Genomic DNA, 13,024 nt, shown 5'->3' on the forward strand with positions numbered 1-13,024 from the left:
GTGCGGTGATGTCGGGAGTCCTCCCCCCCCCTCCCAAGTCACCGCACACCATTTTATGCGCTGGCGAGTGGGCCCTTCCCCCGCTCGCCCTCTCGTAAAATTCTGCCCTATAACTAAAGAAGAATTCTCCACCAGAGGTTCCCCGCGCTGCCAACGCATTAGTTTACACAGATCATGTGATCTTATAGCACAGGGTTATTCTTAAAGCTACAGTTCTACGTTTATCCAAACTTTAATTACATTCCTCCCCTTTTAACTTCTCTGTACATTTTGTATTTACAAGGGTATTTATCTCATGACATTACAATATTTACACAGGTCATGAAATTACATGTTCAGTCTTTAAGGTGGTTTCCTGATCCGTGTGGAACATCGCAGCTCCACGACTTCAGATTCTTTTGTAGGAAACACATTTTCTGGAACTGCATTAACTCCAGGTACCTCATTAGGCACATGTAATTCAGTGTCTTCCACTCTGACGGAGACATCGGGCATGGCTGTCCTTGGTTGAGCAACTTCAATAGGAACCACTGGTTCAGCAATGATTGGGGCATCTCCCTTTTTCTTAAACGCCCTTACAGGTGATCCGGCCCTCCACTTCCATTTGGTAAGTCAATGGTCCGGTCACAGAACTTACTTTACCAGGTAATCACTTCCGCCCTCCACCGAAATTTTTTACATGTACTGCTTCTCCAACAGTAAATTGACGTTCACGACTATGCAAATCATGAGTCGCTTTTTGGTTGCCTTGACTTCTCCCCACCTTCCCCTCCAAATTGGGAAGTATTAGGATTAGTCTTGTCCGAAGATGGTTCCTTGGTAAAAAGATAGAGGCATTTTCAGAACTCTTGGATAAGCAAATGGTGCGAACTGGCACTTGTATCGCTGGATTGACTTGTGATTGACTAGTGTTTGAGTATGTTAATTCTGGTTATTTGTTGTTGTGCCATTGTATTCTCAGCAGTGGCGGCATGTTGCTGGGAAGTTTTGAGCAATGCTGAATCCAACAGAGTATGATTTTTTAAAAAGTCGGTGCCTTATCAATAACTCTGCATCCTCTTTCTACATGTCTTCTTTCTACCACAGAATTTACTCTCGGCCTTCTTTTTGACTTCATTGTGGGCTAGACTTCTCTCAGGTAAAATCTCAACTTGTCTTAGTTCAGTAGTTGAGCTATCCATGACTTCATTATCTACTCGCATCTTGGAAAGTTCTACGACTTTTGCTTTTAAAGTCTCTTTAGCTTCATTGAGCTGATTCTTCAGCTGTTCTGTCTCCTCCTTGTATCTGTTGGCTTCCTCCTAGAAACTTGAACATTGCTACGTCTTCTCTGCTAACTGGTTCTTCAGTTTGTTCAAAGAAATGTTAAATTCTTCCTGCTCCTCTTCATACTTTTCCAGAGGCACAAATTTGGACCTGAGGGATCCTTGTAGCGTGTGAAGGCCTTGCATTAGGTTTCCCCTTTCTTTGCGAAACTCTCTCGCTTCACCTTGAATTTTGTGATTCAGCAGAGTCTCTTTGAGTTTCTTCTGTTGTTCTTCTATATCATTGTTTAAGACATCTTCATTTCTTCAGGTTGCTGAATGGCTACACACTCCTTTTTCATCCTGTTGCAGTCCTTGGACTCTTCAGGCTCTTTCTGAAGTACCTTGTCTTGTTCCTTTTACAGCTTAGGAACTTGTCCAGCTTCCTTTTGAAACCTCACGAGCGGCCAATCAAAGTTAATTTCCCTCAACCAATTTCGAAGGCTTGTTCCTCTACCTTCTAATACCACCACTGGTAGCTGTGCTGATTGGTGTCTATAATGAACAGTTACTCTGGTGATACCTTTTACCTGGATTTCTTCACCTGTGTACGTTTTCAACATGGCAGATGTTTGTTCCAAATTTAATTGTTGATCACCTCTATTTAAATATCTGAACGTGTGTTCTCCTATTACAGGGGTAGAAGCAATCTTGCCTACTTCCATTTTTTAAGGGTTTATATTCGTTTGAACTGTGTCAATAATTGGCTCTGTCTTCCCAACTTTCAAGTTGAATAATGAATAAATGTCAGAATTGGTTGTTTCTGGTTCCTCTGCATTATATACCTCATTGGATTTTGTTTGTTGTTTGGAAGCCTGTTTAAGTCTGGCTTTGCACAATTTCATTACGTGTTCACTTCTGTGACAAAAATAACACTTTTTAAAATTGCCAATTGCTAGAAGAATGATTGTTTCCACGTTGATAAAAATTAATTTTCGACTTTGTTGTTAAGCTGTTTCCTCTCATTTTTTGGTTAGCGGTGGCTGTTTCCCGCATTGTGGCGGAGTCCCAGCTTTTCACGCCATTTTCGGCTGACTGTTCCCGCCCAACTAGGAGAATGGTGACATTTTGCGCCTCTTGGATTGCTTGTGAACCCCTTGCAGCACTTTTCATCGTCAGCGCTATTTCTAATGCTTTCTTAAAATCAAGATCCACTTCAGCCAGCAATCATCACTGAATATCATCCTCCTGCACACCACATACCAAACAATCCCTGAGCATATCATTCACTGAAATCATAATATTCCGTTAGTTGTTTTAATTTCGCCATGTAGGTAGCAATGGTCTCCCACAGGGCTCTATTCTGTGAATTGAACCTGAACCTCTGTATTATAACTGAGGGCTTGGGTTAAAAATGTCTCTCAATGAGGTCTACTAATTCACTAAAAGTCTTCGAATCTGGGGCACTGGGGGCTGTCAAGCTTCAAATTAAACTGTAGGTCTTGGTCCCACAAATACTGAGGAGAATCGCTCTCCTCTTTTCTTCCCCTGTGATTTTGTTGGCTTGAAAGAAGAACGCAAGACATTCTATATATAAAGACCAGTTGTCTATGGCTGGCTCAAAGGGATTGATTCTGCCAAACTGTGGCATTTGGGATGAGCATATCTTCCTTTCTTTTTAATGAACCTAGATACTCTCAATCACCTGGGCGAGGTACAGCACCGAATCTAAGTTATCCTCGTCGCCTGTTTGTTATAGAGTTGATCTTCCAGACAACTTTTCTTAGTGGACACATTTAACTTTACTTACAAGACAGCAGCAGCAACTACATGTGTGCATCAAATTCTATAACTAAAGTAGATCTCTCCACTAGAGGTTCCCCAAGCTGTCAACACATTGGTTTATACAGATCATGTGATCTTACAACACAGGATTATTCTTAGAGCTATAGCCCTACGCTTATCCAAACTACAATTACTACACTAACCCTGGCATTAAAGTCGCTTAGAAGGACGCTCTTTCCTTCTTTTGGGATGGCAGCGAGGACTTCTTCAAGGTCAGAATAGAACTTTTCCTTAACGCCTTCATTGGAGTCCAAGGGTTGGGGCATAAATGCTGATGACGGTGGCATATTGGTTGCGGCTGAGCTGTAGGTAAAGTGTCATGAACCTTTCGTTTATACAATTAGGGAGTTTTGGCAGTGCATCCAAGATCCTATTCCAGATGGCAAAACCAACTTCACGGACATGAGGGTTTCTGTCAGCCTTTCTTTTCCAGTAGAAGGTGCACCTCCTGCTTGTTCCTTTAGCCGGATCCTTCCCAGGAAGGCGGGTTTCACTGAGGGTGGCCTTGTCAATTTGGTGTCTTGATAGCTCATGTGAAAAGATTGCAATTCTTCTTTCCGGATGATCACTCTTGAGATTATCCATGAGTGTTCTAACAATCCAAGTTGCAAAATTTAAATTTTTCTTTCTTTGGCCACAAAGATGGTGATCCTGAAGGTTGTGCTTTCCCCAGCCAGGAGGAAGTGGGACAGCCTATTTCCAGGGTACCTTTTCTAGACCCCTCCCCATTTGGGGTGAGCAGAGGGTAGCCTAAAGAGGAACGCTCAGTCACGGATGCTACTGCCCAGAGACACCTCTGTCCAAACATAGGTGTCCAATGCCCTTCATCCATCTGTTGGCTGAGTGCAGATGTAGACCAGGGACTCCCAGGTTCACAGCCCTGTGTCTGTCGCCAATTCTCCACTTCCATAGGACTTGGCAAATGGGTCCTCGTCGAAGTCTGTGCGTGACTTAATTTAATGTGGGGACCTTGGGGCGCCGTCATTGTCCACCTGATCTGGACGACTTGGTGGTCAGATTTTGGTGACACGTTGAACCATGATGGCCGGGATCACATTGCCACTGCAGCCTTTGCATCCAGTGAGACGCACAGTCTTCCTTCGCCTTTTCTGCTGTTGAGGACTCTTTGGACGCACTTTATCTGGCACCTCCCTCCAACCTTGCCGGCATGGATTGCCCTACCAGGAGCAAGGAGCTCCCGACAGCATCGGTGAAGGGATTGTCGGAGCACACAAGCCTCTTCACCATGTCAAAGTTGCAACTTACAGAAGGTAGCCTGTTGCATCTGAATTAGAAGGTTGTGGGTTCAAACTCTCCTCCAAGACTTGAACCTATTAGGCTGCTGTGCCAATGCTGCAATGCTGGAGGTGCTATTCTTCAGCTGGGACATCAAACTGCAGCTCCATTATTCTTTTTGATTAGAGTAGATTGATTTTAAAGATGCATTTCTATGTTGCAGAGTTGGAACTTTTTTCTCACCTGAATCTGTTGACTCATACTCTGGTATGATTCTACAGGTGCTGGCAGCTCTCTAACAGGACTCAGCCATTTGAGGTAGCACAGTTAAACTCAATCCCTCAACAAAATATTTGTACACAAGCACTCTCTACCAGGAACTGTTGCATTGCATAGCATTCAGGAGTATGAAGCTGGCTACTCCCCTCACTACCGTTTACACCCTTAGCCCAGGGCAGCTGAGGCCAATTGTAGTATTCTAAATGCTGCCCCTCCTGAGATCAGAAAACTGGAGACAGACCAGGAAAGGGACCATCTGGTCTAGGCCAAGTAGCACACTGAGTGTTGCTACTATATACTGGGCCATTGGAAGACCATTAACACACCAGCTTTGATAAAATGGATTTTGCCTGTGCTCAAAAGTGTTTTAAATACTCAGTAGATAAAGACAGATTTATTAATAAAATCGAATTGCTTCAACGTAATAAATAGTAATTTACTCATATCCTGTGAAACAAAATTATGGAGTGCATGTCTGAAAGCAAGTCTTTGGAACTCGGCATCATGCAGCTTTAAACTGTATTTGTATGAAATTGCAGAGCTAAGACGGTGCAAATGGAAAAAATTAAAACCCGGTTGAAGGCAGAATTTGATGCACTGGAGTCTGAAGAAAGGCACCTGAAAGATTACAAACACGAAATGGACCTTTTGCTCCAAGAGAAGATGGCCCATGTGGAAGAACTGCGACTGATCCATGCTGACATCAATGTGGTATGTTGAAGGCATATTGCACATGATTGGTTTTTAATTTGCTGGAACTCTTCAGCCTCAAAAAAAGGGGACTGTGACAAAAATGAACGTTAAGAGTTAAACATGCTTTTGATTTCTTTAATTCTGGTGCATATGGGGTTAAAACTAATCAAACATGTCCTAGTTTATTTTGGATATAGTTATAAAAGTGGGTCTTTTTTTCTTGTGTCGAAGATAGTGATCAAGTCATTCAGTTTAAATGTCTAATAAAAAAGCAGAATACTGCAGATGCTGAAAATTTGAAATAAAAACAGAAAACACTGAAAATACTCAGCAGGTCAGGCAGCATCTGTGAGGAGAAGCAAAGTTAATGTTTCAGGTCAATGACCTTTCCTCCATTCGAAGGAAGGTCATCGACCTGAAACATTGGGCAGAATTTTGCCCTTGGTGGGCATGCAGGCCCCACCGCCTCGGCGGCGGGTGGACAGCCAACCCCCACCCCTGAAACGGGGCCTGCCGCCATTTTGAGTGGGTGGGCCAATTAAGGCCAGCCCAGCGGCCTGCCCGACAGGAAGGGTGGAGGGAATCCCCAGCTGTCAAAGTGCGCTCTTTCGCGCGCATAAGTGCTGTCTCAGGGAGATTAGTGACAGTGCTTCAAAGTTTAAAAAATAGAAAAATAAAAATATTATTAACATGTCCCATGTGGAAGAGACAATGTCACACAAGATGGGACATGTTAATAAAAACAACATAAACTTTATTAAACTTTTTAAAAACGGACATGAAACCTCATCCCACCAGTGAATGAGGTTTCATGTATTATCAGGAGCCCGATGGGACTCCTGGCCTGCCCGCCAGCCTTAAGGTTGGACGGGCAGGTCTTTAATAATCTTAATTAGCCTGTCAATGACCTTAATTGGCCATTGACAGGTCGGCGGGCGAACAGCTGATTTCGCTGTCTGCCTGCTTTCCTAAAAATTTAAAGGGACCGGGATGATGTCAGGGGTTCCTCCCAATGTCATTCCATGTCGTTTTCCCGTCGGCCCCGCCCCCAAATCGCCAACGGGAAAGTTCTGGCCATTAACTCTTTTTCTCTTTCTGCAAATGCTGCCTGACCTGCTGTGTACTTCCAGCATTTTCTGTTTTTATTTCAGTTTAATAATTTGTGGGATTTGTTTAAATCTGTGTTTGCCGACCTATTTTTGAATTTAATAAGAAAATTGATTTGCTTGGTTCTGGTCAAGTTCTCTGTCGAATTGGTTCAAAGTGGCGAGTCTGTCTGAAGCCTTCAGAGTGAAATTAGGCCAAATAGCTTGCTGGACACTATTAAAAAGAAAAGAAGTGCCTGTGTAAGAAGACAACATTCAGCATAGCTATTGCAACTTTATTTCCTAGTTTTGACAGGAAATATTAAAATCCAATAAGTACTGTAAAATCTATGTTGCATCACTTACTGTTCAATTATTCTATTACTGTTTAATTATGTTTGGGCTTTGAAACCTAAGTTACAGTCTAGTGGTGTGTTATTCTGTGGCCTTCGTTGGTCACAGAATATTAATTGAGAACAGATGATCAAAATCAGTAAACCTAAACTAAGTGAAGAGGTTTCTCTGTTTGATCCTGTGGTAAATTACAAACTTACTTTGCTATCGAGGCAACTGAAAGCATTCTGGGGCATTACAGATGGTTCATCCTATGACAGTGACTGACACTGAAACCAAAAAAAATCTAGAGTAAAAGAAAATTGAAAACAGAAACCCAAAATGTAGCTGGGACTGTTGCATTTCAGGATTTAGTTATTTGTTAACTTTAAGTGTATTTCGAAACAAAGTGAGTTCGTACAGATTTGAAAAGCAACAGGTTACGTTGCACAGAGACAGAGGTTTTTGAACCAGTGTTAATGAGCCAAGCATTGAAAAGATTTCCATAGGGATTGGAACATTAAACAATTTTCAATCTTATCTCAGGTGGCCTAACAAACATCCATACCTTTTATCATGGAATGATTCTATTCATGTGACCCCAGCATGAGATGTCTGATGAGAATGTTACTCTTGAGAAAGGGATATACTTAATAGGCTATATAATGTGAACCTGGAGCAAAAGTTTTCAGATAACTTGGGAGGAAGAAGAAGAAAGCACAGATTTAGGATACAAAAGGCAGCTGTGTGACAAAACAGTGTTGCAGTGGGCGAGATTATTACATAATTTGAGGTAGGCACAATGTTCATTCAATCAATACAAAACCTTGCCTAATGCCGTCAACAATCGGTACCTTCTGGCTACTGTGCTGGAATAATGTCGTGGTGCACAAGTGTCATGCCATATGAAAAGGCACTGAGCAGTGGTAGGTATTCCATAAACAGAGGGAAGAATGTTTGCTAGTATATCCTTGAATGGAGAAGGAATCGGTGGAATTGCCCATCCTCTTCCAGTGAATGCTGGTGGTGAAAACAAGAGGAAACTAGTTAGCAGTCAGCCACTAGGTTTGGGAAGGGATCCTGGTCCAATGAGGGGAAACTTACCCAGCTGAGTTGAGAGAAATCTGGCCCTGCCCATGCCAAGTGCTGGCCAAAACTGAAGATTTGAAGTTAAATAAACTCACTAATGGGAATAGTGCAGTAATTTTTATTACCTTTTTTTGTTTATGAGGAGGGATCTGAAGTTAGTTAAAATGAGATTTGATTATAACTTACTCTGTACATTAATGTGCTGTTTGTAAATTGACAGCATTTAATAAGTTGCCTCATCCTACTTAAGTGTATAAATCTACCTGTTGATAGATTGAAGTGGACATGCAAAACACAAGACATTCAGTTCAGGTAACAAGAGGATTTCCCCTAACTTAGTCTACTGCATTCGTTGCTCCCAATGCGGTCTCCTCTACATTGGAGAGACCAAACGTAAACTGGGCGACCGCTTTGCAGAACACCTGCGGTCTGTCCGCAAGAAAGACCCAAACCTCCCTGTTGCTTGCCATTTTAACACTCCACCCTACTCTCTTGCCCACATGTCTGTCCTTGGCTTGCTGCATTGTTCCAGTGAAGCCCAATGCAAACTGGAGGAACAGCACCTCATCTTCCGACTAGGCACTTTACAGCCTTCCGGGCTGAATATTGAATTCAACAACTTTAGATCTTGAACTCCCTCCCCCATCCCCACCCCCTTTCCGTTTCTTCCCCCTCCCTTTTGTTTTTTCCAATAATTTATATAGATTTTTCTTTTCCCACCTATTTCCATTATTTTTAAATCTATACCTGTAATGCCCTGTCAGTCTTTCCACCCCACCCCCACTAGAGCTGTACCTTGAGTGTCCTGCCATCCATTCTTAATTAGCACATTCTCTTAGATAGGAAAGACCTTTAACACGTCTTTGTTCCTTTGTCTGTGATATCTTTTGATTATCTGCTCCTATCACTGCTTGCTTGTCCCCACTACCACACCCCCCCCAACTTCTCTCCCCCCACCTTAAACCAGCTTATATTTCACCCCTCTCCTAACTTTACTCAGTTCTGCTGAAGGGTCATGAGGACTCGAAACGTCAACTCTCTTCTTCTCCGCCGATGCTGCCAGACCTGCTGAGTTTTTCCAGGTAATTCTGTTTTTGAAGAGGATTTTATTGTTGCAAACTGGGTTAAACATTGTACAATGAGATATTGGGGAGTATGTTCATATTCCTAAATATAAGCTGCTCAGACTGTTCATATGATTTTTGTTGAGATCAACACATCAGTACAAGGGGCAGGATTTCCCCCTTTGAGTTGGGCCATTTTCTGATTAACATGAAATTTTCATCTTCCGGAATCAGGGCCACTGCCCCCCTACGCAAGCCCCAGGTGATAACGGAGACAGGCAGATGCCGGTAGGTTAGTAGGTCTGCCTTCATTTGCTGGGACATCGGCCCAGTTCTCTACATGGTTAGGCTGACTAGCCCTCAGCACCCCCCTCCCATCCTATGCCCCCATGCAGCCTCCATTCCCACTCATCGAGTATCCATTATGTGCAGAACTCATGAGCCATTTAATAACACTGGGAAATCTTCGGAATGCTCATATAGATAAAATAAAAGCCATTCAAACTTTGTTTAAATAAAAATGCCCCTCTTAGAATCACATAAAACTGTCAGTCAACAAATAGCCATTGAAATACCCCTTGAAAAAAACACTCCCTTCAAATACTCATTAATCTGTCAAAGTAAACAAACAGCCATTCAAAAACTTTTTCAAAACATTTCATCCCATTCTCTGCTCAAAACTGTCAAACAAAGCACACAGTCCCCTTCACAGCTGTGTCAACATCCCCTGCTGAGCCAAATCCATCAGTGGGGTTTGGCACTTAGCCATGCATTCATAAGAATGAAAAAAAAATAGGAGCAGGAGTAAACCATTCAGTCCCTCGAGCTTGTTCTGCCATTCAATAAGATCATGGTTGATCTGATTGTGGCCTTAACCCCACTTTCCTGCTTGCTCCCCATAACCCTTAACTGCCTTGTTGATCTGCAATATGCCTAATTCAGCCTTAAATATATTGAATGACTCAGCTTCTACCTGCTTTCTGTGGAAGAAAGCTCCAAAGACTAATGATCCTTTGAGAGAAGAACTTTCTCCTCATGTCGATCTTAAATGGGATCCTTTTTCTTTAAACTGTGCCCCTTAGTTCTAAATTCGCCCACGAGGGGAACATCTTCAGCATTCACCCTGTCAAGTCCCTCAGAATCTTAATAAAAGCAAAATACTGCAGATGTTGGAAATCTGAAACAAAAACAAAAATTGCTGGGAAAACTCAGCAGGTCTGACAGCATCTGTGGAGAGAAAGACAGAGTTAACGTTTCGAGTCCTTATGACTCTGAAGAAGAGTCATAAGGACTTGGAACGTTAACTCTGTCTTTCTTTCTTCCACAGATGCTGTCAGACCTGCTGAGTTTTTCCAGCAATTTTTCCCTCAGAATCTTATATGTTTCAATAAGATCACTTCTCATTCTTCTAAACTCCAATGAGCATAGGCACAAGGCCCAATGTGCTCAACCTTTTCTCATAAGACAACCTCTTGATCCCAGGACTCAACTTAGTAAACGTTCTCTGAACCGCCTTCAATGCGTGTACACCCTCCTTAAGTAAGGAGACCAAAGCTGCACACAATACCGTAGGTACTGTGATTGGCTGGCAACTCTGGTGGGTGGGACTTCCTGGCCCTGAGGGACAGTCCCATTGTCCAGTCACTAATGTCGCCCTGAGCGTGTCACCGCTGCGGGGTGGCCAGATTTAAAGTCAGCAAGGTGCCTGCTGACTTTTCAACCGGGGTGGGTGGGGATGAGGAATATGTCCCACTGTAAAATCACCCCTACATCTTGTGGTTCCCCTTTATCCACCCTGCTTGTTAATTCCTCAAATAATGCTAATAAATTCGTTAAACATTATTTCCCTTCAACAAAACCATGTTCACTCTGCTTGATTGTGTTATGATTTTCTAAATGCCCTACTGCTACTTCTTAATAAAGGATTCTCACATTTTCCCAATGACAGATGTTAATCTAACTGGCCTATAGTTTCCTGCTTTCTGTCTACCTCCTTTCTTGAATAGGGGTGTTATGCTTGCAGTTTGCTGGGACCTATCCAGAATAGAGGAAATTTTGGAAGATTGCCACCAATACATTCACTATCTCTGCTACCACTTCTTTTAAGATCCTAGGATGCAGGCCATTAGTCAGGGGGCTTGTCAGCCTTTAGTCCCATTAGTTTTCCCAGTATGTTTTTCTACTATAAGTTCCTCCCATCCCTTTTGCCTGTTGATTTTCTACTATTCTTGGGATGCTGTTTGTGTCTTCTACTGTGAAGACAGATCCAGAAACAAAATACTTGTTCAAAGTCTCTACCATTCCCTTGTTTCCCATTAATTCCCCATTCTCATCTTCTAAGGAACCAATGCTTACTTTAGTTACTCTTGTTTCCTTTTTATATAAATGTAGAAGCTTTTCTTGTTTGTTTTTATATGTCCTGCTAGTTTTCTCTCATACTGTAATTTTTTTCCTTTTTTAAAGTCACCCTTTGTTGGTTTCTAAAAATTTCCAAATATTCTGGTCTACCATTAAGCTTTGCAGCATTTGTAAGCCTTTTTTTTTCAATTTGACACCAGACTTAACTTTCTTAGTTATCCAGAGACTGTGCATCCTTCTCATAGAGTCTTTGGGTGGAATTTAATGCCCTCCCCCATAGTGAGTTTGGTGATGAGGGGGCATTTAATCAAGTGGGAGGGTGGCAGGTGGAGATCCCACTGCCTTATTCCCACTGCCCCAATTAAGTCAATGGCAGGAAGGCCATCCGCGGACTTTCCTGCCTCAAATTGTGGCTCTTAAGTGGGCGATTTATGCTCACTTAAGGGCCTCATCCCACTGTTATGACACAGCAGTTGGTAAAGGCTGCATTGTTTAAATCCCAGAGGGAAACTTGAACAACTGTCATAACCTATATTTTCAATTGGTATGTTTGAGAAGCAGCTCTGAATTCAGGAATAAAACCACCAAGCCTCAAGAGGTTTTTTTATATAAAACTAAAAATTCAACATTTATTAATTTACCAACAAATTTAAACACATACGCATGTCTACAAATTACTGCCGTAATAACTTTTAAACAAACTCCCAAATTAATCACTCCCAGGTAAATCTTCACCAAGGCAACAATAACCCATAGACATAAAACGGATACCAGGCAAAGCACATTTGACTGTACAAATTCAAAATGAGGTTCCTTTCAATTTGCAGACCCATTTGTAGGCTTGCAGGCTGGTTAGATCTTACATGCCTCTGACCTGCACACACACAACTCCTTTCTGTTTATACCTAGCTTCCCCTTTGAATGTAAATTTTCCATTGTATTACTAAACTTTAAATTTTACCTCTGCTAACAATAATCCTTTCATTCCACCAATTTTATTAGTAATATAAACCCATTGCTTGATGTCTCCCAGCTAGCTGCAAGATTTTACCCATTCTTTTGAATGGTTTATTCAACAAATGCAAATTTCATTTCATCTTTTAATTTATATTTATCTAATTAACATCTCAAACTACTATACATCAAAGCACCCAGATTAGCTGGCTTTAATCTAATTAAGCCACACACATATATACACACATATAGACACAGACCCTACTACAAGTCCAATTTAAAAATAATTCCCAATAACGTTATACACATTAATATCTCTTCACAACACCCACTGCTGCTAGTATTCACCCAGCAGCAGGCAGTAGACTCACCATGCAGGAAATCTAAAAAGTAAACCCTGATGTGTTTGGCTGCAGTGTTCCAGGAGGGTCCCTCATTGTCAGGCATTCAATGCCGAATCGAGGGACCTGGCATAGGGTAGGTGAGAGCCACCCCCTGCGCTTACTGCCAATCCACCCCCCCCCGCCCCCCCAACTCCTCCCCTGCAACTTCCATCCTGCCATCACTCACTACGTTGACCCTAGGCCTCAGCAGCAGTAGCCACCACCTTCCCTGTGGCACTGTTGAGCAATAAAGAGCTGCCAGCCTCTGTTTGGCCAGCAGCTTTTGGCAGACGGGACTTCTGTCTCTGGGGTCCTTGATTCCAGCAAAGGCCCACTGCCTCCCAGTTCACACTTAATGTGGCAGGCCTTCTCAAAAAGAGGCCTCATGGGGGGCTCTCGCTGGTAATCCAGTCGATGGGCAAGGTGCCCATCACCTCCATTAAACAACGTCCTTCCTTTCT

At 42.5% G+C, this 13,024-nt stretch overlaps 1 protein-coding gene across 2 annotated transcripts in view; it reads left to right on the forward strand.

Annotated features, from left to right (window-relative positions):
- zc4h2 (zinc finger, C4H2 domain containing) overlaps positions 1–13,024 on the forward strand; it is a 48,138-nt gene that overhangs the window by 21,858 nt on the left and 13,256 nt on the right. For both annotated transcript variants that reach the window (XM_078547414.1, XM_078547415.1), the window contains one exon: positions 5,144–5,315. In XM_078547414.1, the coding sequence (XP_078403540.1) occupies positions 5,144–5,315 (172 nt within the window). The remainder of the gene's footprint in view (positions 1–5,143; positions 5,316–13,024) is intronic.

Source organism: Cetorhinus maximus, chromosome 8 (assembly GCF_964194155.1).
Source record: "Cetorhinus maximus chromosome 8, sCetMax3.hap1.1, whole genome shotgun sequence".
Taxonomy (NCBI): domain Eukaryota; kingdom Metazoa; phylum Chordata; class Chondrichthyes; order Lamniformes; family Cetorhinidae; genus Cetorhinus; species Cetorhinus maximus.